The sequence below is a fragment of the Jaculus jaculus genome, chromosome 8 (genome assembly GCF_020740685.1).
Source record: "Jaculus jaculus isolate mJacJac1 chromosome 8, mJacJac1.mat.Y.cur, whole genome shotgun sequence".
NCBI lineage: Eukaryota > Metazoa > Chordata > Mammalia > Rodentia > Dipodidae > Jaculus > Jaculus jaculus.
In genome coordinates this window covers 125,234,978-125,258,476 of record NC_059109.1, presented here as the reverse complement: position 1 = coordinate 125,258,476, position 23,499 = coordinate 125,234,978, and the positions used below count along the sequence as shown (strand labels likewise).

Here is a 23,499-nt window from a genome sequence, read left to right as displayed (position 1 = left end):
AAATTTTCAGTGTCAGGGATAGGATATCTTCCAGTGAGTTGTTGGCCAGGGAGGTCCCTGATGCCCCCAAAACATCACAGGCCATTACCAAGGCCCTTGGTTTCCTACCATGAATAGATGGTAAGAACCTATTGCTGAAGCTTCCACATACTTGGGCTGCAAGACCACTGAGAAATCCTGCTGGAACTGATAACCTCCTCCATGTAGACCAGCTGACAGCAAGCAGGAAAAATCCATGCTGCATGCAGTTCAATGGGAGAGAGAAAAATCACCAGTGAAGATAGTCAACAGTGGACACTGCAAGCCTTGAATTTGACCAACCAGGCCACAGGAGCCAATGGGTGCAATAGTGGCACATCTGTTAAGGAAACCAACCACCCTATAATTTGACAGGAGGCCTGTTCCATGGGAGGGAATACATCCCTGATACTGAAAACCTACAACAGGAGTAGTTATGAGCCTTAGGGGTGTAATGTCTTCTGCTGTCTGGCTAAATGTATAAACTATGCTCACCAAACTTCCCAGTAAGCATTTCCCTTAATGTTCATACCCATATATTAATGCTACTCTCACTTTTGGTGAGAGAAGCTTCTCTTTTCAGGTGGCAGTGACCTTGAGATGACTCAGAAGGCACCTTGGTGCTGAGAAGAAGTGACAGAGGAGTGCTCAGCACTGCAGTATCTCTATCACACCTTCCAAGGCTCAGGGTCCATTGGGGACAAGGTGGCAGAAAGAATGTTAGAGCCAAAGGAAGGGTAGGACTCCTTAACACATGCTCCTCCAGACACAAAATAGCCTAGATATCCATGACCTCACAGTGCCTGATACTACCGACACAATACCATAATAATAGGAGGAAAAGATCATGACATCAATATAAAAGAGAGACTGATTGAGAGGGAGGGGGATATGATGGAGAGTGGAGTTTCAAAGGGGAAAGTGGGGGAAGGGAGGGAATTACCATGGGATATTGTTTACCATCATGGAAGTTGTTAATAAAATTTTTTTTTAAAATTAGTTTCATGTGATATAAACTCCCCAAGCCATTCCCTAATGGCAGTATGGGTTTCATCTGTATCTTATTATTAATGCTTGGATTGGGAAAGACAACCCTTTCTTAGTGCCTCTTATTCTCCTGTATAGAGTAAGAATTATTAAGGGACCAGCCCTTACTTACACCCTGAGCAAAGGACAATTCACACAGACCCCTGGGAACTTATACCTAGAGGTTAATTCACAGTGTCTCTCATTGGGGGTCAAGCTAACACACTTCTGCTCTCCTACCCTATGAGCCACAGTTCCCCCCCACACCAGTTGTAGGCCACCTGGAAAGCTTATCTAAAACACATTTGGGGGCTGAAGGGATGGCTTAGCAGTTAAAGTGCTTGCCTGCAAAGGAAAAGGAGCCATGTTCAATTCCCCAGGACCCACATTAGCCAGATGCACAAGGGGGCACATGCATCTGGAGTTCATTTGCAGTGGCTGGAGGCCCTGGCGCGCCCATTCTCTTTCTCTCTCTCTCTGTCAAATAAATAAATAAATCACATTTGGTATCCATGTTCACCTGCAGAGTTCTTTAGAGAGATGAAGCTGAGCCGCCTTTCTCTGCTCATAGTGACCATCTTCCTTTGCTACGACATGGCTCAATCTGGAGTGAATAGGAAAGGTAAGGCCTGGTGCTCTGGGGTCTGCTGGGGGAGGGGAACACTTTCTCTAAGCAGTTCATGGAGCCAACTAGCAAGAAGCCTCAAACAGCAGATCATCAGCGACCCAGATGTATTTTCCTTTTTTGTTTTTGTTTTTGAGGTAGATTTTCACTCTAGCTCAGGCTGACCTGGAATTCACTATGTAGTTTTAGGGTGGCCTCAAGCTCATGGCGATCCTCCTACCTCTGTCTCGCAAGTGTTGGGATTAAAAGCATGCGCCACCATGCCCAGCTTCTTTTTCTTTCTTTCCTCCTTTCTTTCTTTCTTTCTTTCTTCTTCTTCTTTTTTTAATGAGAGAGCAAAAGTGAGAGAGAGAGAGAAAAAGAGAGGGGGGAGGGAGAGAATTGGTGCGACAGGGCCTCCAGCCACTGTAAGAGAACCCCAGATGCATGAGCCATCCTGTACTCATGCGCAGCCTATGCTCTTGCATTACCTTGTGCGTCTGGCTTATGTGGGACCGGGAGAGTCAAACATGGGTCCTTAGGCTTCACAGGCCCAAGCGCCTTACCTGCTAAGCCATCTCTTCAGCCCTTCTTTTTCTTTTTTAAAGGCATGAGTTACTACACCTGGCTTTTTAAGAGATTTTAATGGGTTTATTATTTTTTTTTAGCATGTGAATGTATGTATTTGTAATGCATGTATACGTGCGTGTGTTCATGTGTATGAGTATGGAAATGAACTCGGTCAGAGAACAACTTCCAGGAGTCAGTTCCCACCTTCTCCTGCCTTTAAAGTTTATGCATTTCTTGTTCAACCCATCATTTGCCAGGCTGGCTACCACAGGCTTCTAGCAGATACTCCTGTATCCCCCTCCTTTTCCATCTCCCTTCTCCTAGGCGGGCTGGGTTTACAGAGGTCCACTATAGTGTCCCGCCTTACTTGGATGCTGGGAATCCAACCTCAGATCTTCGCCCTTGCACTATAAACAAGCCATCTCTCCAAAACTTCTGTTCTGCAGCTCTTACACCAAAACCCGGATATTGCCCAGAGTTTCCACAGTCCTGCCCTTTTGTCATAATTCCCTTCTGCAAGTATGACAGAGGCTGCAAGGGCCGGAAAAAATGCTGCTTCTTCTACTGTCAGTACAAGTGTGTGGATCCATGGTTGGTTTCGAACTAGGTGAGCAGCCCCAGGCCTGCCCTTCTCTGTGTTCTGTCTGGAACCTGCATGTGGAAACATCGACCTTAAGTGGAGCTGAGACCTTTGTACCCCTAGACAAGTCAGCTATCTGGGCTTTGGAATTAAGGTTACCTAGAGAGTGTCCCTTTCCTCAGAAGATATACCACTCAGGGCTGGAGAGATGGCTTAGCGGTTAAGGTACTTGCCTGAAAAACCAAGGACCCAGATTCAATTCTCCAGGGCCCATGAAAGCCAGATGCATAAGGTGGCACATGTGTCTGGAGTTCATTTGCAGTGCCTGGAAGCCCTGGCACATCCATTTTCTCTCTCTCTCAAATAAATAATTAAAAAAAAAAAAAAGGAAATGCACTACCCATTGTGTGGATGGGCATTGCATATTTCTGTCAATAGGGGTGTCTGTTCATGACTATCTGTAAGCTCCTCAGTTGCTACTAGATGTCTCTTATGCCCATTTTCAGTTGCCTCTCCCATCAGTGACACATTTTCTACTGCACATTAAATTGTGAAGGAAGGGACTATGAGGTCACAATTTCTTTCTTCATTTACCTAGATTTGCTGGTGCTCAGCCCTAAATTCCTTGACAGCATATCTCAGTGATCTTGGAAAAAGGGTTATAGGGACTTAGTCCTTAGCGACCAGAGGCCCAGTCATGTCCCCACACAGTTTGCATCTGTGTATATATTATTTAATTTATTTACTTATTTGACAGAGAAAGAGGGAGAAGGATAGAGAGAGAGAGAGAGAGAGAGAGAATGGGTGCACCAGGGCCTCCAGTCAACGCAAATGAATTCCAGATGCATACACCCTCTTGTGCATCTGGCTAACGTGAGTCCTGGGGAATTGAACTTGGGTCCTTTAGTTTTTCAGGCAAACACCTTAACCACTAAGCCATCCCTCCAGCCCCATATCTGCTTTATTTTTTAAAATATTTTTTATCTATTTATTTGAGAGAGACACAGAGAGGCAGATGAAAGAGACGTGAGAGAAAATGGGCATGCCAGGGCCTTGAGCCATTGCAAATGAACTCCAGAAGCATGTACCACCTTGTGCATCTGGATTACTTGGGTCCTGGGGAATCGAACCTGGGTCCTTTGGTTTTGTAGGCAAGTGCCCTAACCACTAAACCATCACTCCAGCCCTGAATCTGCTCTGATCTCTGTTCTCTCTAGGTGGAAACCCCTTCATAGATAAGCCTGAGAAGACACATGTGCTACAATCTCAGGCTGGGATATCTGGACTTCAGTTCTTCTGTGATTCCCATAGACTCTTCCTGTTATCAAGATTTCAGTGTTTTTAAATATGAAAACAAAGCAAAAAAATAAAGCCTGTGTATTAGCCCATTTTCTGTTACAATAAAAACTATCCACAGCTCGGATTTCTTAAACAATAAAAGTTTACAAGTTAGCCCTGCAAAAGATAGTTAAAGGAATACTATATCCACAGAAGACAGTTTCAAGCAGAACACAGGAAAAAGTACATTTCATGAGAGGAATCAATGAATGTAGTAGTCATTTCCTTCATTGTTGATAAGACAGCTTTTGGTTCATGGTCTGAGGGTGCTATCTATCCATCCTGGTGGGAAAGGCATGGTGAGTAGAACAGGTTTAGCTGTGGTGGCCCAAGCATGACACAGCTGGTCACATTGCTTCCACAGCCATGAAGGAGACAGCAATGAATTCTGGTGCTCTATTCACTTTCTCCTTTTCAATGCAGGGACCTCAGCCTATGAAATGATACCACACGCATTCAAGGTGGGATTTCCCTCCTCAGGTGAAACCCTCAGGATTATTGCAGATATCCTCATAGACAAATCTCATAGGTGACTCCAAACCCAAGTCATGTTGTCCATGAGGATGAATTATAACAATGATCAGAAGAGAGCTAGAAAGGAATCAGTAATGGCCAACACCATAGGCCAAGAAACTCCTCACACTTTGTTAGGATTAGGAAGAAAGAAAATAACAAACAGTAATCCAACTATTGGGAAAAAACAACCAACAAAATACAAGAATTAATGAACATATCTTAATAACTTTAAAGCTATATAGACACAATTCACCAGCAAAAAGCCATAGACTGACAGAATTGAAAAATAAGATCCAACTATCTGTTGTCCCCAAGGAAAACACCTCACTAGCAAAAACACACAGTGAAGAATCCAGAGATGGGCCAGGCATGTGACACACACCTTTAATCCCAGCACTTGGGAGGCAGAGGTGGGAGGATCGCTGTGAGTTTGAGGCCACCCTGAGACTACGTAGTGAATTCCAGGTCAGCCTTGGCTAGAGTGAAACCCTACCTCAAAAAACCAAAAGAAAAAAAAAAAAAAGAATCCAAAGATGGGCTGGGGAGATGACCAAGTTGGTAAACAGCCTGTTTGCAACACAAGCAGGAGGACCTGAGTTTGATCTCTAGTACTGGCATAAAAAAGCCAGCTCAGTAGTGAGTATCAATAATCCCAACACTGAGGAGGCAGAGACAGGAGGATTAATCCCTGGTTTGCTGGTTCAGTAGTATTATAAAATCAGTAAACTCCAGCTTTAGTGAAAGACCCTGTCACAATAATAATGATGATAATAATAATAATAATGTGGAAAGCAGTTGAGGAAGGCACACAATGTTGATCTGTACAAACACAGAGAGAGAGAGAATCCAAAGATGGAAGTCACCCAAAATAACAAACAAATCCTGAGCAAAAAGAGCCATTCTGGGGGTATCATGATAGCTGACTTTAAACTATGGTACAAAATCATTGTAACATACAAAGTGTGAACTGATACAGAAACTGACACTTAGAGCAATGTGATACAATGGATGACTTAGAAATAGCCCCACACTGTCACAACTACCCAATCCTCAACAAAGGAGGCAAAACTCACAATGAAAAGACAGCCTCTTTACAAATGGTGGCTGGGAAGCCTAGATATTGACATGTACAAGAATGAAACTAAGTTTCTATTTCTTCCCTTGCATAAGAATAAACTCTTCAGGTTGGGCGTGGTAGCACACGCCTTTAATCACAGATCTTGGGAGGCAGAGGTAGGAGGATTCCCATGAGTTCGAGGCCACCCTGAGACTACATAGTGAAATCCAGGTCAGCCTGAGCTAGAGTGAGAACCTACCTCAAAAAAACAAACAAAAAACAAAACAAAAAAAAAATAAACTCTGAACTCTTGGGGCTGGAGAGATAGCTTAGCAGTTAAGGCACTTGGCTGCCAAGCCTAAGGACCCAGGTTTGATTCCCCAAGACCCACATAAGCCAGATACACAAGGTGGTGCATGCAGTGGCTACAGGCCCAGGTGTGCCTATTCTCTCCGTCCTTCTCTCTCACTCTCTCGCTGTCCCTCTCTCTCCCTCTTTCTCTCTCTCTCAATGACAGAAAGAATAAACTCTTCTTCACTGCAGAGGTATTTGGGCAACCATGTTTATACTTGTGCAGTTCACAATAGATAAGAACTGGAATCAATCTAGATGCCCATCTTTTGACAAATAGACAATGAAGATGTCGTACATATACACACAGAATTCTACTCAGCACTAATGAAAAATGATACCATGAAATTCATAGGAAAATAGACTCGGAACAGATCATACTCAGTGAACTCACACAAGCACAGAAAGACAAATGCTGCACGTCCTCGCTCGTCTGTGGTTCCTAAACTGAAACAGCTTGAGTTGCAGCCATACCTGACGGACAACTTGAGGGACAGAAGGAGGGATGGAAGGGTTTCTGGGGGAGAACAAGAGGGAGGGGTGAGATAAAACCAAATCCACTATCCTGGTGTAGGCATAGGCAACAACTTTCTGCAAAGAATTTCACTGGCTCAGGATATAATAACATGTTCCGAGCGCTTAGACCCCAGCTGATGACAATTTGAGAGATGGAGCCTTGCTGGAGGATGTGTGTTGGGGGCAGGCTTTGGGGGTGTCATAGCTAGCTCCCCCTTGCCAGAGCTCGGCTCACTCTCCTGCTGCTGTTGTCCACCTGCTGTGACAGAGGTGACGTCCAGCCTCTGCTCATGCCCTGCTGTCCCTGACGTCACGAAGCTTCCCCAAGGCTGTAAGCCAAAGGAAAAGAAAAGAACTTTGCTCCCATCCGCTGCTTTTGGTCAGGTGCTTTGTCCCAGCAATGAGGAGGTCACTACAATACCCATCCCCCTCCAAACTGGTCCAAACCGAGGTCTTCAGAGGCCCCATTTCCCCAAATGGCGTCACGCAGCTGGAGATCGAGCCAGCCTGGCTCCTTCCCCAAGACTGTCCCCTTGCAGGGCAGTTCGCTCCCGCAAAGGGGTCAATGTAAAGCCTTCCCTGTGCCCTCTTTCTTCCTTCTTCTTTTTTTTTTTTTAATTTTTATTTATTTGAGAGCGACAGACACAGAGAGAAAGACAGATAGAGGGAGAGAGAGAGAATGGGCGCGCCAGGGCTTCCAGCCTCTGCAAACAAACTCCAGATGCGTGCGCCCCCTTGTGCATCTGGCTAACGTGGGACCTGGGGAACCGAGCCTCGAACCGGGGTCCTTAGGCTTCACAGGCAAGCGCTTAACCACTAAGCCATCTCTCCAGCCCTCTTTCTTCCTTCTTCTGGCTTTCTTTCCTGAAGTAAGGTGCGCACTTGTCTACGCTGTACCTCGCATCTGCTGTCCCTCTTATATAAGCCCCTCTCCCTTTCTCCTCTGTTACATATTCCCCTGTCCCCTTCGCCTCTTTTACATATGCCCCTCTCCCCTTCTCTTCTATATATGCCCCTGTCCCGCTTCTCATCTTTTATATATGCACCTTCCCCCCTTCCCCTCCCCTTGCTCCTCAGCTCACACCAGGCTCCGCTGCCTCTGCTCACCCATCGCACACCGCGGCTTCTGGGCTGGCTGACTGAGCTGCAATCCGCTGCCCATTCTCTTGGCTCCTTGTCCCTCCCCCTTGCCTGAAACTGCCACTCTGAGCAGTTAATAAATTCCCTTTCCCAAAGGTGTGGTCTCAGGCCTCTGATTTTCAAACCCTAACATCCCCCCATAGTGGTTGTTCCAAGCCTTCAGAACCAGAACCCAATGGCTAAGGCATCCACCCTCGCGGACTGAGCAACTGCTGCTCAAACTCTCCAGCTGCAGACGTCATTGTTGGGCTGCCCATATCCTGTAAACTAATCTAACGAATCCCCTTGGGTGAAACATAGTCATTCCACTGGTTGTTCCTTTGAAGGACCCTGACGCTGCACGGTGGTTCTCTTCCTTGCCCACTTCCATACAGCATTCCTCAATGGCAGATTAGAATTTTAGGATGTGATTGAAAAAAAATGCTATACTCTCCCTCCAAAGTCCATGCCTATGTTGCTCTGAGGGCATGCAGACTCTTCTCAGGATGCTCTTCTCCTGTGCTTCCCAGCTCCGTGAGTCAATGAAAGAGTATCCCACTGAACCCTTCACAGTGTTCTTAAAATAGCAGAAAACTGTGCTTCTACATATGATAGGCATACCTGCCTTGCATCCAGTCACCATACACTAATCAGCGTATCCATGGTGACAAGTTTCCAACAGCCTGTTGGGAAATGTGTTTAACACTTCCACAGGAAGTGTGTGCGTCCAGGCATATTCTCTAGTCTGGCAGGCAGTTTACCATTGTTTCTTGGCCTTTATGTCCTGCCTGCACAGAGGGTGAAATCCAGCCAGCATGGATCTAACTGCAGGTTTCTATGTTCTTTCTACAGCACATCCACGATCATGGAGAAATACTTGAGCCTATGCATGTGTGTGACCTTCTCCTTTCCCATCAATATGACAGAGATTATCAAAAATAAGCAGGCTTGGCTGGAGAGATGGCTTAGTGGCTAAGGCTCTTGCCTACAAAGCCAAAGGACCCAGGTTTGACTCCCCAGGACCCATGTAAGCCAGATGCACATAGTGACGCATGTGTCTGGAGTTCGTTTGCAATAGCTGGAGGCCCTGGTGTGCCCATTCTCTCTCTCTCTCAATCTCTCTGTGTCTCTTTCTCTTTCAAATAAATGAATTTGAAAAACAAGCAGGCTGAAGAGACTGCTCAGTGGGTAAAACACTTGCTGTGCAAGCATGAGGATCTGAGTTCAGATTCCCAGCAACCACGTAGTGCAAGCATCTGTAATCCCGGCTGGCTATGACAAGATGATGAGACCGGAGGCCAAGGCACGAGAGTCCCCTGGAAGCCTGGTGATCTCATCAGTGAACGTGAGACCTGCATCACACAAGGTGGAAGGGAGGACAAGGTCCAAAGTTGTCCTCTGACTGCCACATGCACGCTGTGGCACACACACGTCCACATACACGAAAAATGATGATAGTTAATAAACAGCAGAGCTTCTCATTTCCAGCTTATTTCTTCTTAATAGTTTCAATTGGCCTCATGATCTGAACTACCTTTTTTAATGTTTCATTTTATTGATTTATTTGAGAGAAAGAGGCAGAGAGAAGGGGAAAGAGAGAAAGAGAAAGAATGTGCACGCCAGGGGCCTCCAGCCACTGCAAACGAACCTCAGAAGCATGCGCTTCTTGTGCATCTGGCTTACTTGGGCCCTGGTGAATCGGACCTGGGTCCTTTGGCTTTGCAGGCAAGCATCTTAACTGCTAAACCATTTCTCCAGCCCTGAACTACCTTTTATGTGAAAAAAAAAAAAAGAAGAAAAGAAATACTTCTACAGAGGTATTGTTGTCTACCCAGAGCATCATGGCAACATCTGACTTACATAAACAGTCTCTAAGGAAGAACTTTTGAAAACATTTCTATTGACAATTTTCATACATGTACATAATGTATTTTCGTCATAATCCCCTCTTGTAATTGCCTCCTGAGTGCCCTCCCTCATCACAGTGGTTCAAACGTGTGGTCCCAGAGACTCAGCCTTGAATTCTGAGTCTCCAGTGGGCAAAGCCCTACTGGGGGAGAGGCATGTACAGGGGGGACAGATTTTGGAGCGCAGCCCTAAGGATTGTTTGGGGGTGGAGCTTCAGTCCAGCTCGAAGGCATGTGGAGAACAGTTCTGGCTCTGGCTGTTAGTTGATGTCTCTCTGCTATGATCTGTGGAAGGGAGCCCATTGGTGATGTTCCCCTGGAATGTATAAGCTTGGCTGGGAGGGGTGGCGCACGCCTTGAATCTCAGCACTAGGGAGGCAGAGGGAGGAGGATCGACGTGAGTTCGAGGTCACCTCTCCTCCCATAGCTGCCTCTTGTTGGATATTTGTTCCAGCGACACTCATGCTCCTAACATGGAACCGCTTTGATGTTCCTCCTCTGCTTTAATGTCTTTTTTCCCTCCCTCCACCATCCATGATGGAATGTTGCTGGGCTCAATATTGTACAGGTAGCAGCAGTCTCTGCAAGACCATAAATGCAATGGCCACACTGTATCTGAAAGACAGTGTCCCAAGCACTCCTAGAGGAAGAGCTCCTTAGGGATCATCCATGCAGCTAAAATGATTTTAATCCTCCAGGTATGGAACTTTGTGAGCAGAAAAGAGGAAGTCCTTGCCCCCTGAAGTGGTCAGCACGTTTCTAGTTTGTACAACTGCTGCAGTATGACTAACTACACGGTAGACTTTCCAGCCTGCCTGGACAGAAAATACAAATAAACACCACAAGGCTAGCTGTTCTTGCCACAAGGCTTGTCCTATTTTGATATCGTAAAATTGCAGTGAATACACTGCTCCGCAAACAAGATCTCAAGTCACTGTGTGGGGCTACCAATAAACATCTTTAAAATAAAAGTGGAGGGCTGGAGAGATGGCTTAGCGGTTAAGTGCTTGCCTGTGAAGCCTAAGGACGCCGGTTCGAGGCTCGATTCCCCAGGACCCACGTTAGCCAGATGTACAAGGGGGCGCATGTATCTGGAGTTCGTTTGCAGAGGCTGGAGGCCCTGGTGCGCCTATTCTCTCTCTCTCTCTCTCTCTCTCTCTCTCTCTCTCTCTCTTTCTCTTTCTCTTTCTCTCTCTGTCACTGTCAAATAAATAAGTAAATAAAAATAAACAAAAAAAATTTAAATAAAAGTGGAAATATTAAAATATTGACATGATAATCAAGTAGGAATGTGAACCACATCTCAGAGAGGACAGGCCAGTCCAGGGAAGAAGAGTGCATCTTAGAGGCACAGCAAAAAGTTGCAAAGCCAGGTAGCCACAGGCTGCGCTAGAATAAAAGAAAAGGCCTGGTTAGATAAACTACCTACTCCATGGAGCTTTGGCTCCTACTTCAGGTTCCAATTCTGCTGGATGCACTAATAAAGCTACTTTTTCCCATTTTTAAAAATTATTTATTCATGGGCTGGAGAGATGGCTTAGCGGTTAAGCGCTTGCCTGTGAAGCCTAAGGACTCCGGTTCGAGGCTCGGTTCCCCAGGTCCCACGTTAGCCAGATGCACAAGGGGGCGCACGCGTCTGGAGTTCGTTTGCAGAGGCTGGAAGCCCTGGCGCGCCCATTCTCTCTCTCTCCCTCTATCTGTCTTTCTCTCTGTGTCTGTCGCTCTCAAATAAATAAATAAATAAATAAAAATTATTTATTCATTTGAGACAGCCATAGAGGGAAAGAGGCAGACACAGAGAGAAGGAGAGAGAGAGAATGGGCGTACAAGGGCCTCCAGCCACTGCAAACCAACTCCAAATGCATGCACCCCCACCCTTGTGCATTTGGCTTAAGTGGGTCTTGGGGAATCAAACCGAGATCCTTTGGCTTTGCAGGCAAACACCTTAACCACTAAGCCATGTCTCCAGCCCAATGTTTCCCATTTTTTACTGGCCTCTCCCTCCCTCCCTCCCTCCCTTTCTTTCTTTCTTTCTTGCAACTAAGCAGGTAGAAACAGCCACACTTGTACATCCTGGAGTTCAAGAAGAGCCTAGAACTCACGTTCCAAAATAACCTCAGGTTTCACTTTTGATTGTGTCATCAACTGAAATTTTTACTCATTCATGGGGACATGAGGGGAAGGAATTAAGGAAATAAAACAATTACAACCGGCCAGGGTGGTGGCTGAGATGAGAGGATCCTAAATCCAAGACCAACCTGGGCTACCTACGGGTTTAGAAAGAGGGAGGGAAGGAGAAGAGAGAAAGAGAGAGAGAGATTTAATTGTACGCCTTAAACAGAAGTGCCATGCCGCATACGGACAGGCACTTTGCACAAATATAATACGAACTGCTGGTGTCCCGTTATCTGGCTTTGCCTTTGCAATGCTGTGGGTGGCATTTCTACGTTAACGGGCTAAAAAGCAGGACCCTGCAGGGCACCGGGTCTGAGCGGGGTCTGGGGAGGTGATGTTCCAGTGTCCCTGGGCACAGGGTGAGAAGAGTGGGTTGGCCAGACTCTTGGCCTATGAAATAAAATCCCCTCTTCTTGCCTGCACGTCCACCGTACAGCAGGGACTAGGAAGGGCCAGGTCAGCCCAGCAGCACCCTAGCAAGGGAGCATTACTTCTGGGTCCGTCCTTGCGGCGTGGATGGGGCAGAGGAGTGCAGGCGCTTGTCTGTCCAAGCCGCTGCGCTTCCGCCCTGCTGACCCGTGAGCCACAGCGCCGCCTGCTGGTGGTCCTCAGCCACGACCGCTGCAAACAGACCCCCGCCTCCATCTTCCAAACAGTTGGCTGGAGAGATGCGGCTGGGCCGGCCCTCGCTCTTCGCCGCGACCATCCTCCTCTGCTTCCACGTGACGCAGCCTGGAATCCCAAGCATGGGTAAGGCATGGTTGGTCCTGGAGGCCCAGGGGTAGGGGAAGTGGTTCCCTCTGAAGAATAATCGGAACCCCCCCCCTGCTTAGAGGCCCATCAGTGCCCAGACTCGTCCTACTGGACATTTTTCCGCAGTTACCCCCAAACGTGGGCTTTGTCCGCATTTTTCACTTGCCTGTCCTACACTCCATCCACCTTTGTGCTGGCAAGATACAGAATGCCAGGGGTTCGACAAGTGCTGCTTCATCGACTGCCAGCTGCGGTGCGTGAGACCCACGAAGTTTTACACCAAGGTGAGCGGTTCCCAGAAGGTGGATGCGTTTGTCTTGGAGAGAACTGAGAACTCGGTTGCCTGTGGAAATTACTGCGACCACAGCTTTTTTGTTTTTGTTTTTGTTGTTCGAGGTAGGATCTCACTGAGCTTTTAACTGGAGATTGTCCACAGATGGTCCCCTCCTTAGAAAGTACACGCTTAGGTGTGCGTGGCAGCCTGCGCCTGTAACCCTTGCACATGGGAAGTGAAAACAGATCAGGATTATAAGGTCACCCAAGGCTACATAGCAAGTTCAAGTTCAAGGCTACAGCCTGGGCTACATGAGACAAATAAAGAAGGAGAGATGAAGAGGGATTAGGGGAGGAAGGAAAGGAGGGAGAGAGAGAGAGAGAGAGAAAGGACACCTTTCATTGCATGGAATGGCATCACACCTGTGTATAATAGAGCATTGCAGCAAGATTTTCCTTCAGTTCCTTCTACTTCACAAAGTGAGGTCAAGGATCGTGAAGTCATACTTTCTTAGTTGTATCAGAATCTCTGCTCAGACCCTAAGCTCCTGAGAGCACACCTCACAGCTCTTGGGAGTAGAGCACCTAGCAGGATTCAGGCCACAGTGGTCCTGGGACCCCAAAGCATGTCCTCAGAACAGTTTGTACCTGCTCCTATCCCTGATCCTTCTCTCCACAGGTGAGAAGGTTTCACCAAACCTGGAGAAGATAGGGGCGCAGTAGGCTCGGACTCAGATAACAAGTCTCCATTTATTACCTGCTTCTCATGGGCCATCCTGTTAGCAAATTAAACGTATGCTGATATGAAAGCAAAATAAAGAAATAAAGCCCTCCTTCATATCTGTTTTCTGTTATCATAAGCAACTAAGAGGAGTGGCCAGACTCCCTTAAATCAGCCCATTCCAAGGGGTGCTTCCAGCTCCTCCAGACCAGCTTTGATCTTTTCTCCTTTCTTGAAGGCGTTGTTCCCATAACCTGACCGCCCTCTGCTAGGCCGAACCCCACAAAGGTTCTCATCCCTCAGTGCTGCCACAGGGAGACCAAGCTTCCCTCACAGCAGCCCTAAGGAGAAACACGCCACCAAATGAAGTCATTTAGACAAAATGTTTCTTCTATTCTCTGTTTCTTTGTAGAAAATCTACCTTGGTTTAAGTCTTTATGACTTCTTTTTTTTTTCCTTAATACTTTATTACTATATATTCATTATACAAAGCAATGGTTTTTTAAATATTTTATTTTATTTATTACAGAGAGACAGAGAGAGAAAGAGGCAGGTAGAGAGAAAGAGAAAGAATGGGTGTGCCAGGGTATCCAGCCACTGCAAATGAACTCCAGATGCATGGGCCTCCTTGTGCATCTGGCTTACTTGGGTCCTAGGGAATCAAAGCTGGGTCCTTTGGCTTTGCAGGCAAGCACCATAATCATGAAGCCATCTCCCCAGCCCAAAACACTGAGTTTTATAATGACTTTTCATTCAAGCATCATATACTTTAACTATATTCATCCCTCATTACCCGACTGCCCCCTGCCCTTTTCCACTAACCCCCTTATGCCTCCCCAAAAATCCCCCTTCTATATTATATCTATTCAATGAGTGTGTATGTTTGTAAAGTCTAAAAAAAAGTTACACTTTTCTGCATATCTGTATGTGGGTGGACACATCTTTGTGTGTATGTGTGCCTGAACATATATGTGTATAAACCTAGGTTCTTCCTTTTTGTCATAGGAAAGAAAACCCACATATTTATCTCAGTTGATGCACAGAAGATATTTGATTAAAATTTAAAATCCTTTTGTGGGAAAAATTCTTAACTAGTTATAAATAAAAGAGAATTTTTGTTTCTGCAGGCCCTGGGTGGAGTCCACAAGGTCACTCACACTCAGCATCGCCTAAGAGGAGAGCAGTGAGTACTTGGTACCGCAGTAGCCCGTTAGCCCACACTGAGAGCAAACAAACAAATGCTGCATCGCTCTACTTACATGTGGCAGTAACTTTCTTGGAACCAGGTCAAAACACCCAACCGGAAGCACCTTATGAAAGGGAGGGCTTACGTCCGGCTTCCAGTTTCAAGGGTTAGTTTCACCGTGGAGGAGAAAAGGCATGATAAGAGCAGGCAGTGAGGCATCACATCTGCACAGCAGCAGAGAGGAAGCAGGGAGAGTGAGCTCGCTAGCAACAAGCAGGCCTGGGCTACACGTCCCCAGGTCTGCCCCTGGTGACGCACCTCCTCCTGCAGGCGCTCTGACTCCCGAAGGCTCACCAGCTGAGGACGAAGTATGAAGCTTAATCACAAACACGTGAGGCTTTTGGGGGGGGGGCATTTTACATTCAAACTACGATGAAAGAAGTGCACAAAGCTCAAACTCATGGAAAGAGAATGTATAGGTGGTTTCCAGGGGCTGGAGGGAAGGAAAATGGGGAGTTGATATTCAGTGGGATTCTTACTATATATATATTTTTAAACACAGTATTGATGAAAACTCAAAAGAACATGTATGTCACAAGCCAGATGCACAAGGGGGCACAAGTGCCTGGAGTTTGTGTGCAGTGGCTGGAGACCCTGGCGTGCCCATTCCCTCTCTCTCTCTCTCTCCTGTCCCGCTCTGCTTGCAAGTAAAGAATTTAATTTTAGAAAAGGAGAGAGCTGGCTGAGCAACGGCGTTCGTTACTCTCTGCTTCCTCGTTGTGCTGAATGTGAGCAGCTGATCCTAGCCTCTGCTGTAGCGCCACCCTAGTCATGACGGACTGAAACCTCAAATAAACATTCCCTTCCTTTAACTCACTTTTAAATTATTGATTTACTTGTAAGCAGAGAGAGGGAAAGAAAGAGAGACAGAGAGAAAGCCAACGGGTGCACCTGGGCCTCCAGCTGCTGCGTATGAGCTCCAGACACACGTACCACTGTGCATGTGGCTGTATATGTCTGACAGTGTGTGTGTGACCATGTCTGACACAGTCACATGGAGAATCGGACCCTGATCCTTAGGCTCGAAGGCAAGGGCGTGAAGGTCTAAGCCATCTCTCCAGGCCCCCTTAAACTCATTTTTGTCACACATTTTGTCCCAGCAATAAGAAGGGTGAGGGGAGGGTTAATCAAAATTTAAAAAGTGTAAGAATACTCTGTGAGAACCTACTTTTTATGAACAATGGTGCACTCAGAAGCCATAGATTTTTACTAGAAACATTTCAGTGCCAGGTATGGGATACCTTCCAGTGAGTTCTTTGCCAGGGAGGTCCCTGATGCCCCCCAAAACATTACAGGCCATTGCCAAGGCTCTTGGTTTCCCACCAGGAATAGATGGTGAGACTCTATTGCTGAAGACTCCACATACTTGGGCTGCAAGGTCACTGAGAAATCAGGCTTGATCTGAGCTGAAAACCTCCTCCATGTAGACCAGATGACAGAAAGCTGGAAAAAGCTACAATGCATACAGCTCTACGGGAGACAGAAAAGTCATCCATGGAGAGAAACAACAGTGCACGCTGCAAACCTTAGGTGTGGCCAGCCAGGCCAAATGAGCCAATGGGTATAGTAATGGCATATCTGTTATGGGGGAAACCAGCTACTCACTCAGAGGACTGAAAGCACACTCCATGGGAGGGAATACATGCCTGGGACTGAAAACTTATGACAGGGGAGGTCATGAGCCCTAGGGGTGTAACATCTCTATCACATCTTCCAAGGCTCAGGGTTCATTGTGGAAAAGGTGGTGGAAGGAATGTAAGAGCCAAAGGAAGGGTAGGAGTGCTTACAACACAACTGCCCAGACAGAAATTGGCCTGGATATCCATGATCTCATAGCACCTGGTACTTACTACTTACACAGGACCGTCATAATAGGAGGAGAAGATGATGACATCAAAACCAAAGGGACACTAACTGAGAGGCGGAGGGGATTTGATGGAGAGTGGATTTGTGAAGGGGAAAGTGGAGGAGGGGAGGGAATTATCATGGTTTATTGTCTATAATTGTGGAAGTTGTCAATAAAATTTTTTTAAAAAAAGAAGTTGATTAATGCACTATTAGATTGCATATAGCATTTATTGTAAATTTTCTGCTGGAAAATGTTCTTGCTCCTAGAATTTGTATGTTGATGTATTTCAACATAAGAAATATACTATCTGCAATTTAATTTCAAGTGTTTCAACCACTATAGATATATATATCCCAAAATGTTATTAAGTATTAAACCCAGTTATAGGTATATCTGTGTTATTTCTGTTTTTAAATTTCTCTGTGTGTATAAAAAGTTCACAGTAGAGCCAGGAATGGTGGCGCACGCCTTTACTCCCAACACTTGGGAGCAGAGGTAGGAGGATGTCTGTGAGTTTGGGGCCAGCCCTGGACTACAGAGAGAGTTCCAGGGCAGCCTGGGATAGAGTGAGACCCTACCTTGAAAACAAAAACAAAGTTCACAATAAAAGGTTGGAGGAGGCAATTGCCAACACACTCCAACACTGTGGTATTTGCTCACCAAATCCCCACGCTTGAGCTCTGGTACATAAATGGTCTGGGACCAAAGACACAGGAGTGAGCCCAGCACCAGTGACTCACCACCCAACAAGGAACTAGCTCTCTTCCCAGAACACAGGAATCCTCCCTCCCTCCCTCCACTTGACCTCAAATAAATTCCTTCCTCACTCACGTGTGTAGAAACACACCAGTTTCAAATCTCCACCTTACCCTAAACTACTGTTGGCAAATTCCAGAAAACCAATTCAGACCAGCTTGGACAGAAAGGTAAGTATTGGAAAGAAAGAGAGAGAGAAAAAAAAAAAAGCCACGTGTGTTTGCACATGTCTTTAATCCCAGTGAGGTAGGGTTTCCAGTACGGTTTATTTGAAACCCTATCTCAGGAGGAAAAAAAAAAGAAAAAAGGTTAAGTGACACATAGAGCTGACCTTAGACCTCAGGAAAAATATTAAGGAAGGGCTAGATTTCCTCAAAATATCCCGTCCATCTTTTCTTTTGACTATTTTTTTATATTTTATTTTTATTTGGCAGAGAAAGAGGGAAAGAGAGAGAATGGGCGCACCAGGGCTCCGGCCACTGCAAACGAACTCCAGACGCATGAGCGCCCTTGCGCAGCTGGCTAACGTGGGTCCTGGGGAATCGAACCGGGTTCTTTGGCTTTGCAGGCCAACGCCTTAGCCACTGAGCCATCCCTCCAGCCCCGTCGTTGATTTCTTATCAGCATTTTAATCTAACCTTCTCAGTTTCTGGACTTGTTCTTCTGGACAGCGGTTTTTCACAACTCCCTTGCCATTAGCAAACCTTCAGCCCTGCCCAGAGCCACACCCAGCAGGAGCAGTACAAAGGCAGCCCCCACTTTGGCTCCTGGTCACCCCGCGCCATGAAGTCACACCGCCTGCTGGTCCTCGCCGGGCTCCTCGTCCTCGTGAATCTGGTAGCTGGAGACGGAGTCGAAGAGGGTGAGTGGATATGATGGAAGTGGGCAGGACTGGGCTGGCGAGGGACCCAAGGAGTGCGGCCAGGGCTGGATCCAGAGCCTCACGTAGTGGCTTCCTGCAGCATCCAGAGAGAAGCAGGGAGTTTGCCCGGCAGACAACGCGCGCTGCTCCAGGATGAATCCGCCTCAGTGTCAGAAAGACAGGGACTGTGTCGGGGTGAAGAAGTGCTGTCACTATCACTGTGGCCTCAAGTGTGTGATGCCCGTGGAGACACTGGACGAAGGTAAGGAGCCCCTGCCCCTAGACGTGGCTCTCCCACTGGGCCCCACGCCCCGCCCTGGAACCCTCAGGAAGCAGCTCTTGGAGCAGAGGTGCAGGGAGGGGTGGTGAAGGTCTGGCAGGGCCCTGCGCTCCTCCATAAACAAACCGGGATGAAGTCCTGTCCTGGGCACCCCCAGAACCGAAGTGGGAGCCCAGCCTCTGGGTTCCTCCCCTCCAGCAGGAGTGCTCGCGGATGATGTCCCATCCTGTCCACCTCTGGGAGTCACTGTCCCCTCCCACCTGTCCCTGAGGGTCCTCGGGGCTCGGAATCAGGAAGAGATGACGCGCAGAGGGAAGCCGGGTTCTGGTCTCTTGCTCTCCGGAGAGAGAGGCTCCAGACCCCAGGGGGAACGTGCCTTCTCTGCAGGTGCTCTTTTCCCATCCTCGTGAGTGAGAGGAGCCCCCCCCCCCCCACGTACAGTGTCAGGTCACAAGAGGTCCCAGACAGCTGCCCGCCCTTCCACCATGTGAGGACACCGCAAGGGGCCATAAAAACCAGAAGCAAGCCCTCACCTGGCACTGACGGCTGGCACCAAAACTCTGACAAATAAATGCTTACACTTAAGCCACCAGGTCTTTGGTACTTTGTTAGAGGGGCCCGAAGAGACTAAGACACCTGAATAGTTTTAAAATTCCTGTTCAACACCATCAAGTACCTAAAATATAAAATATATGCAGCTAAACATTTCGAGAACTATACAGAAGTGTCCAGGTGTGGTGGTGCATGACTTTAACCCCAGCCCTTGAGAGGAAGAGATAGGAGGATCGCTGTGAGTTTGAGGACAGCCTAGAACTACAGAGTGAGTTCTAGGTAAGCCTGAGCTATAGTGAGACCCTAGCTCAAAAAACAAACAAAAATAACTGGAGAGGTGACTTAGTGGTTAAGGCGTTTGCCTGCAAAGCCAAAGGACCCAAGTTCGATTCTGCAGGACCCACATAAGCCAGATGCACAAGGGGGTGCATGCGTCTGGAGTTTGTCTGCAGTGGCTGGAGGCCCTGGCATGCCCATTCTCTCTCTCTCTTTCTCCCTCTTTATCTGTCAAGTAAATAAAAATATTTTTAAAAAATTATACAGACGGCTTAGAGGTTAAGTGCTTGCCTGTGAAGCCTGAGGACTCCAGTTCGAGGTTCAATTCCCCAGGACCCACGTTAGCCAGATGCACAAGGGGGCGCACGCATCTGGAGTTCATTTGCAGTGGCTGGAGGCCCTGGTGCACCCATTCTCTCTCTCTCTTTCTCTCTGCCTCTTTCTCTGTCTGTCACTCTCAAATAAATAAGTTAAAACTTTACAAAATTAAAAAATTATACAGAAATGTTCTGAAAAGAAAATCTAAAAAACTGTATTAAATGGTTGCTGGGCTCCCCCGGCAGGTAGTGCTGAGGAGGGACCAGGCCCGCTGGTTCCTCCCAACGGGTTGAGGAGGAGGATGAGCGTTGACGGCTCAGACCCTCTCCTAGTCACCAGAGAAAAACCACACTGAGTCGGGAGTCTTGTCGAAGCAGGAACTCGCTTTATTATTACAGGCGGTGTCCTATATAGTGTTGAGAACGAAGACGGGATCTCAGGAAAGGACGAGGAGTAAGGGCCAATAGCATATCATGACTTTTGAGATGATTGGTGCTAAGTGCGCATGGGAACTCTAACTTTTTTTGCAGAAGTAGCAGGCCAGAGGCCAGTTGGCGCCCTGCTGAGTCCTAGCTGGCCAGAGACAGGTCGCCAAACTTTAGCTAGGTTCAGGAAGTTCCACTAGACCTCGCATCCAGGCCTCTCAAGGGGCAACAAATGACATTTTAAAAGATCTGGACAGGGCTAGGAAGAGGCTCAGAGTGACTTGCCATACAGGTCTATAAGAGCCTAAGATTCATCAGTAACATGCAAACAGCTGGGCGTGGTCATGCACACCTGTAACCCTAGTCCTGTGGTGAACAGAGACGGAAGATTCGGAAGAATTGCTAGGAGTCACCGGTCAGCCAGTCTGATCCAAACCAGTAGCTCCAAGGGCTGGGGAGATACAGGCTTGCTTGGAAAGCCTGCCAGCCTGGATTCAACTCCCCAGCTCCCACATAAAGCCAGACGCACAAAACAGTAGCTCCAGGTTCAGCGAGAGACTCTGTCTCAAGGAAACGTGATGTCGACAGAGGAAGACAGCCAGCATAGTCCTCAGGCCCCCCTGTGCACGTGCACACCTGCATGTGAACACCACCCGTGCTACACACACGGAGACACATGCAAAACATTCTACATAAATAAAAGAAAATTGTCCGTAATCAGTGTAGGCTGTCCCTGAAACATAAGCTTCCATATGGCAAATATGTCCAAACTAGCCAGGCGTGGCGACACACGCCTTTAATCCCAGCACTCGGGAAGCAGAGATAGGAGGATGGCCATGAGTTCAAGGCCACCCTGAGATTCCATAGTGAACTCCAGTTCAGCCTGAGCTAGAGTAAGACCCTACCTCAAAAAACAAAATGTACAAAAAGAAAAAAGGCCCAACCTGCTGGAGGTAATTCATGCATAACTAAAATAAAACCCTTTGGAATTTACAGCCCCTAATGAAATTGTTGATTCAAACAAAGATCATCCTCAACTTCCACATTTTTTACAGGATGCCATTTCATCATCCCAGGGTGTGTTTGCTGTTCTTGGGTAGAAAAGCATGGCTTTACAATGGCAAGCTTGAGTTGCACCATCCAAAACGCATCCATCTGTCTTCAAAACATGAAAACGGGTGAGCCTGGCTTGCCCTCCTGCACCAAGAATCATCCATCACCCGCAGAGGTTCTCTCCCAGGCGTGTGAGCTGACACCTCATCAAGTCTCTAGAGCAACACTTGTCAACGGAAATATGAAGGCCGGGGAAGAAATTACCAGGAAGAGATGATGGGATGTGCTAACAAGGCATTCATCCGTTTGGTTCAATAGAAAATAGCAGAAAGGAAGAAGGGGGAGATGAAAGGGAGGGCAGAAAGGAGCTGGAATGATCGTTTGAAATTAAAAGAACTATCAGATCAGCGTGGTGGCACATACCTTTAATCCCAGCACGGGAGGCAGAGGAAGGAAGATCGCGATGAGTTCCAAGCCAGCCCGAGACTACGTAGTGAATTCCAGATTACATAGTGAATTCCAGGTCAGCCTGGGCTAGAGCAAGACCCTACCTTGAAAAACAAAAAAAAAAAAAAAAAAAAAAACCCATAAATTTTAAAGGAAAGGAGAGGAGAGGAAAGAAACATCAAAGGGGCTGAAGGGATTGCTCTGGGGGTAAGCACATTTCCTGAGGAGGCCTGAGAGAGCGCTCACACTCAATCACCGCATTCCATACAAACAGCTGAGCGCACACACATCTGCAGCCCCAGTCCTACAGGGGCGCGGAGCCAGCAATGGAAGGCGGCTCCAAGGTCAGTGAGAGACTCTCTCCCGCTCAAAGACGAACAGGCAGAAGAGTTCTGATGGAGTGGGACCTGACATGCCACTCAGGCCACCATGAGTGAATGCAACCCGCCCCCCCCAACTCTGTAGGCAAGCACAAGGGGAGCCATAAGGGCACATATACATACATACACCACACCCCAAAAGGAGGAGGAGAGAAAGAGGAAGGAGGAGGAAAAGAAGGAGGATCAAGGACATTACAACCATGTGAGCACACCCCGTGTGGATTTTGACTTAAACAACTACACGAAGTCATTTAAAGACAATAAGAAAAATAGCAAACATAGCCGGGCGTGGAGGCACACGCCTTTAATCCCAGCACTCGGGAGGCACAGGTAGGAGGATCGCCATGAGTTTGAGGCCACTCTGAGACTACATAGTGAATTCCATGTCAGCCTGAGCCAGAGTGAGACCCTACCTTGAAAACCAAAACAAAAATATCAGATATATTTTATATTACTTTTATATAGATGATTAGGTACACCAAAAGTGAGATTATATTTTTTAAAAAGCCTTACTTCCTTTTTATTTATTTATTTTTTTCTTGAGATGAGGTCTTGGATGTACCCCAGCCTGGCTTGAAACTCACGATCCTCTTAACTTCACATCCTGAGTGCTGGGATTATACTACCACGTCCTGCATGAAAATGTCCTTATTTCTTGCAGATCTACACTGAAGTAGTTAGGGTTAAATAGAAGATAGTTTGGGTTTATTTCAAATTTCTTCAGCCAGGGACTGTAGAAATGGCTCAGCAGTTAAGGCACTTTGCTTGCAAAGCCTAGTGACCCGGTGAACAGTATTCCACAGTGCCCATGTGAAGCCAGATGTACAAAGTTGTGCATGCATCTGGAGTTCATTTGCAGTGGTAAGAGGCCCTGTTACACCCATTCATTCTCTCTCTCTCCTTCTCTCTCTTTGCAAATAAATAAAATATTTTTTTTTAAATTTAGTGCTGAAGAAGTGGCTTAGCAGTTAAGGCACTTGTCTACAAAGCCAAAGGGCCCAGGTTGATTCCCCAGGACCCATGTAAGCCAGATGCACAAGATGGCACATGTGTCTGGAGTTCATTTGCAGTGGCTAGATGCCCTGGTGTGCCCATTCTCTCCCTCTCTCTGCCTCTTTCTCTCTCTCTCAAATACATAAAATAAAATAAAAAATTAATTCTTCAACCAATAAAACAGGATGGAGATGTGCATGAGGTGTTATAAAATGTTTACTACTGGACTGGAGAGATGGCTCAGCATTTAAGGCACTTTCCTGCAAAGCTTAACAACCCAGGTTCGATTCCCCAGTACCCAGGTAGAGCTGGGTGCAAAAAGTGACACATGCTTCTGGAGTCCGTTTGCAGCAGCTAGAGCCCTGGCATGTCTCTCTTCTATCTCTCTCTGTTTGCAAATAAATACATAATAATTTTTTTTAGGGCTTGAGAGATGGCTTAACAGTTAAGGCACTTGCCTGTGAAGCCTAATGACCCAGGTTTGACTCCCCAGTACCCACATAAGCCATATGCACAAGGTAGTGAATATGTCTGGAAT

At 46.9% G+C, this 23,499-nt stretch overlaps 2 protein-coding genes across 7 annotated transcripts in view; both read left to right on the top strand.

Annotated features, from left to right (window-relative positions):
- LOC101605756 (WAP four-disulfide core domain protein 15A-like) overlaps positions 1-2,825 on the top strand; it is a 40,253-nt gene extending 37,428 nt beyond the window's left edge. Inside the window, exons 2-3 of the mRNA XM_004669282.2 lie at positions 1,571-1,666; positions 2,665-2,825. Of these exons, the coding sequence (XP_004669339.2) occupies positions 1,571-1,666; positions 2,665-2,825 (257 nt within the window). The remainder of the gene's footprint in view (positions 1-1,570; positions 1,667-2,664) is intronic.
- Positions 2,826-12,443: 9,618 nt separating this feature from the next.
- On the top strand, positions 12,444-21,546 carry LOC101605181 (WAP four-disulfide core domain protein 12). 6 transcript variants are annotated; one of them, XM_045156705.1, is made up of 4 exons: positions 12,556-12,814; positions 18,022-18,237; positions 18,338-18,499; positions 21,144-21,546. In XM_045156705.1, exons 2-4 carry the CDS (start codon positions 18,159-18,161, stop codon positions 21,416-21,418), a joined length of 516 nt encoding a protein of 171 aa, XP_045012640.1. In that variant the 5' UTR covers positions 12,556-12,814; positions 18,022-18,158; the 3' UTR covers positions 21,419-21,546. The 6 variants fall into 6 exon arrangements, with proteins under 6 accessions (XP_045012642.1, XP_045012644.1, XP_045012645.1 ...); XM_045156711.1 differs by lacking the exon at positions 21,144-21,546 and adding an exon at positions 18,905-19,102; XM_045156707.1 differs by lacking the exons at positions 18,338-18,499; positions 21,144-21,546 and adding an exon at positions 12,444-12,527 and having other exon boundaries at positions 12,657-12,814; positions 18,022-18,162.
- The last annotated feature ends 1,953 nt before the right edge of the window (positions 21,547-23,499 follow it).

Bases quoted from the DNA above. Each gene is read 5' to 3' on its own strand.
- LOC101605181 (XM_045156705.1), top strand. From the start codon at position 18,159: ATGAAGTCACACCGCCTGCTGGTCCTCGCCGGGCTCCTCGTCCTCGTG. The intron at 18,238-18,337 runs GTGAGTGGATAT...GGCTTCCTGCAG, and splicing joins TGGAGACGGAGTCGAAGAGG to CATCCAGAGAGAAGCAGGGA. The intron at 18,500-21,143 runs GTAAGGAGCCCC...CATTTTTTACAG, and splicing joins CGTGGAGACACTGGACGAAG to GATGCCATTTCATCATCCCA.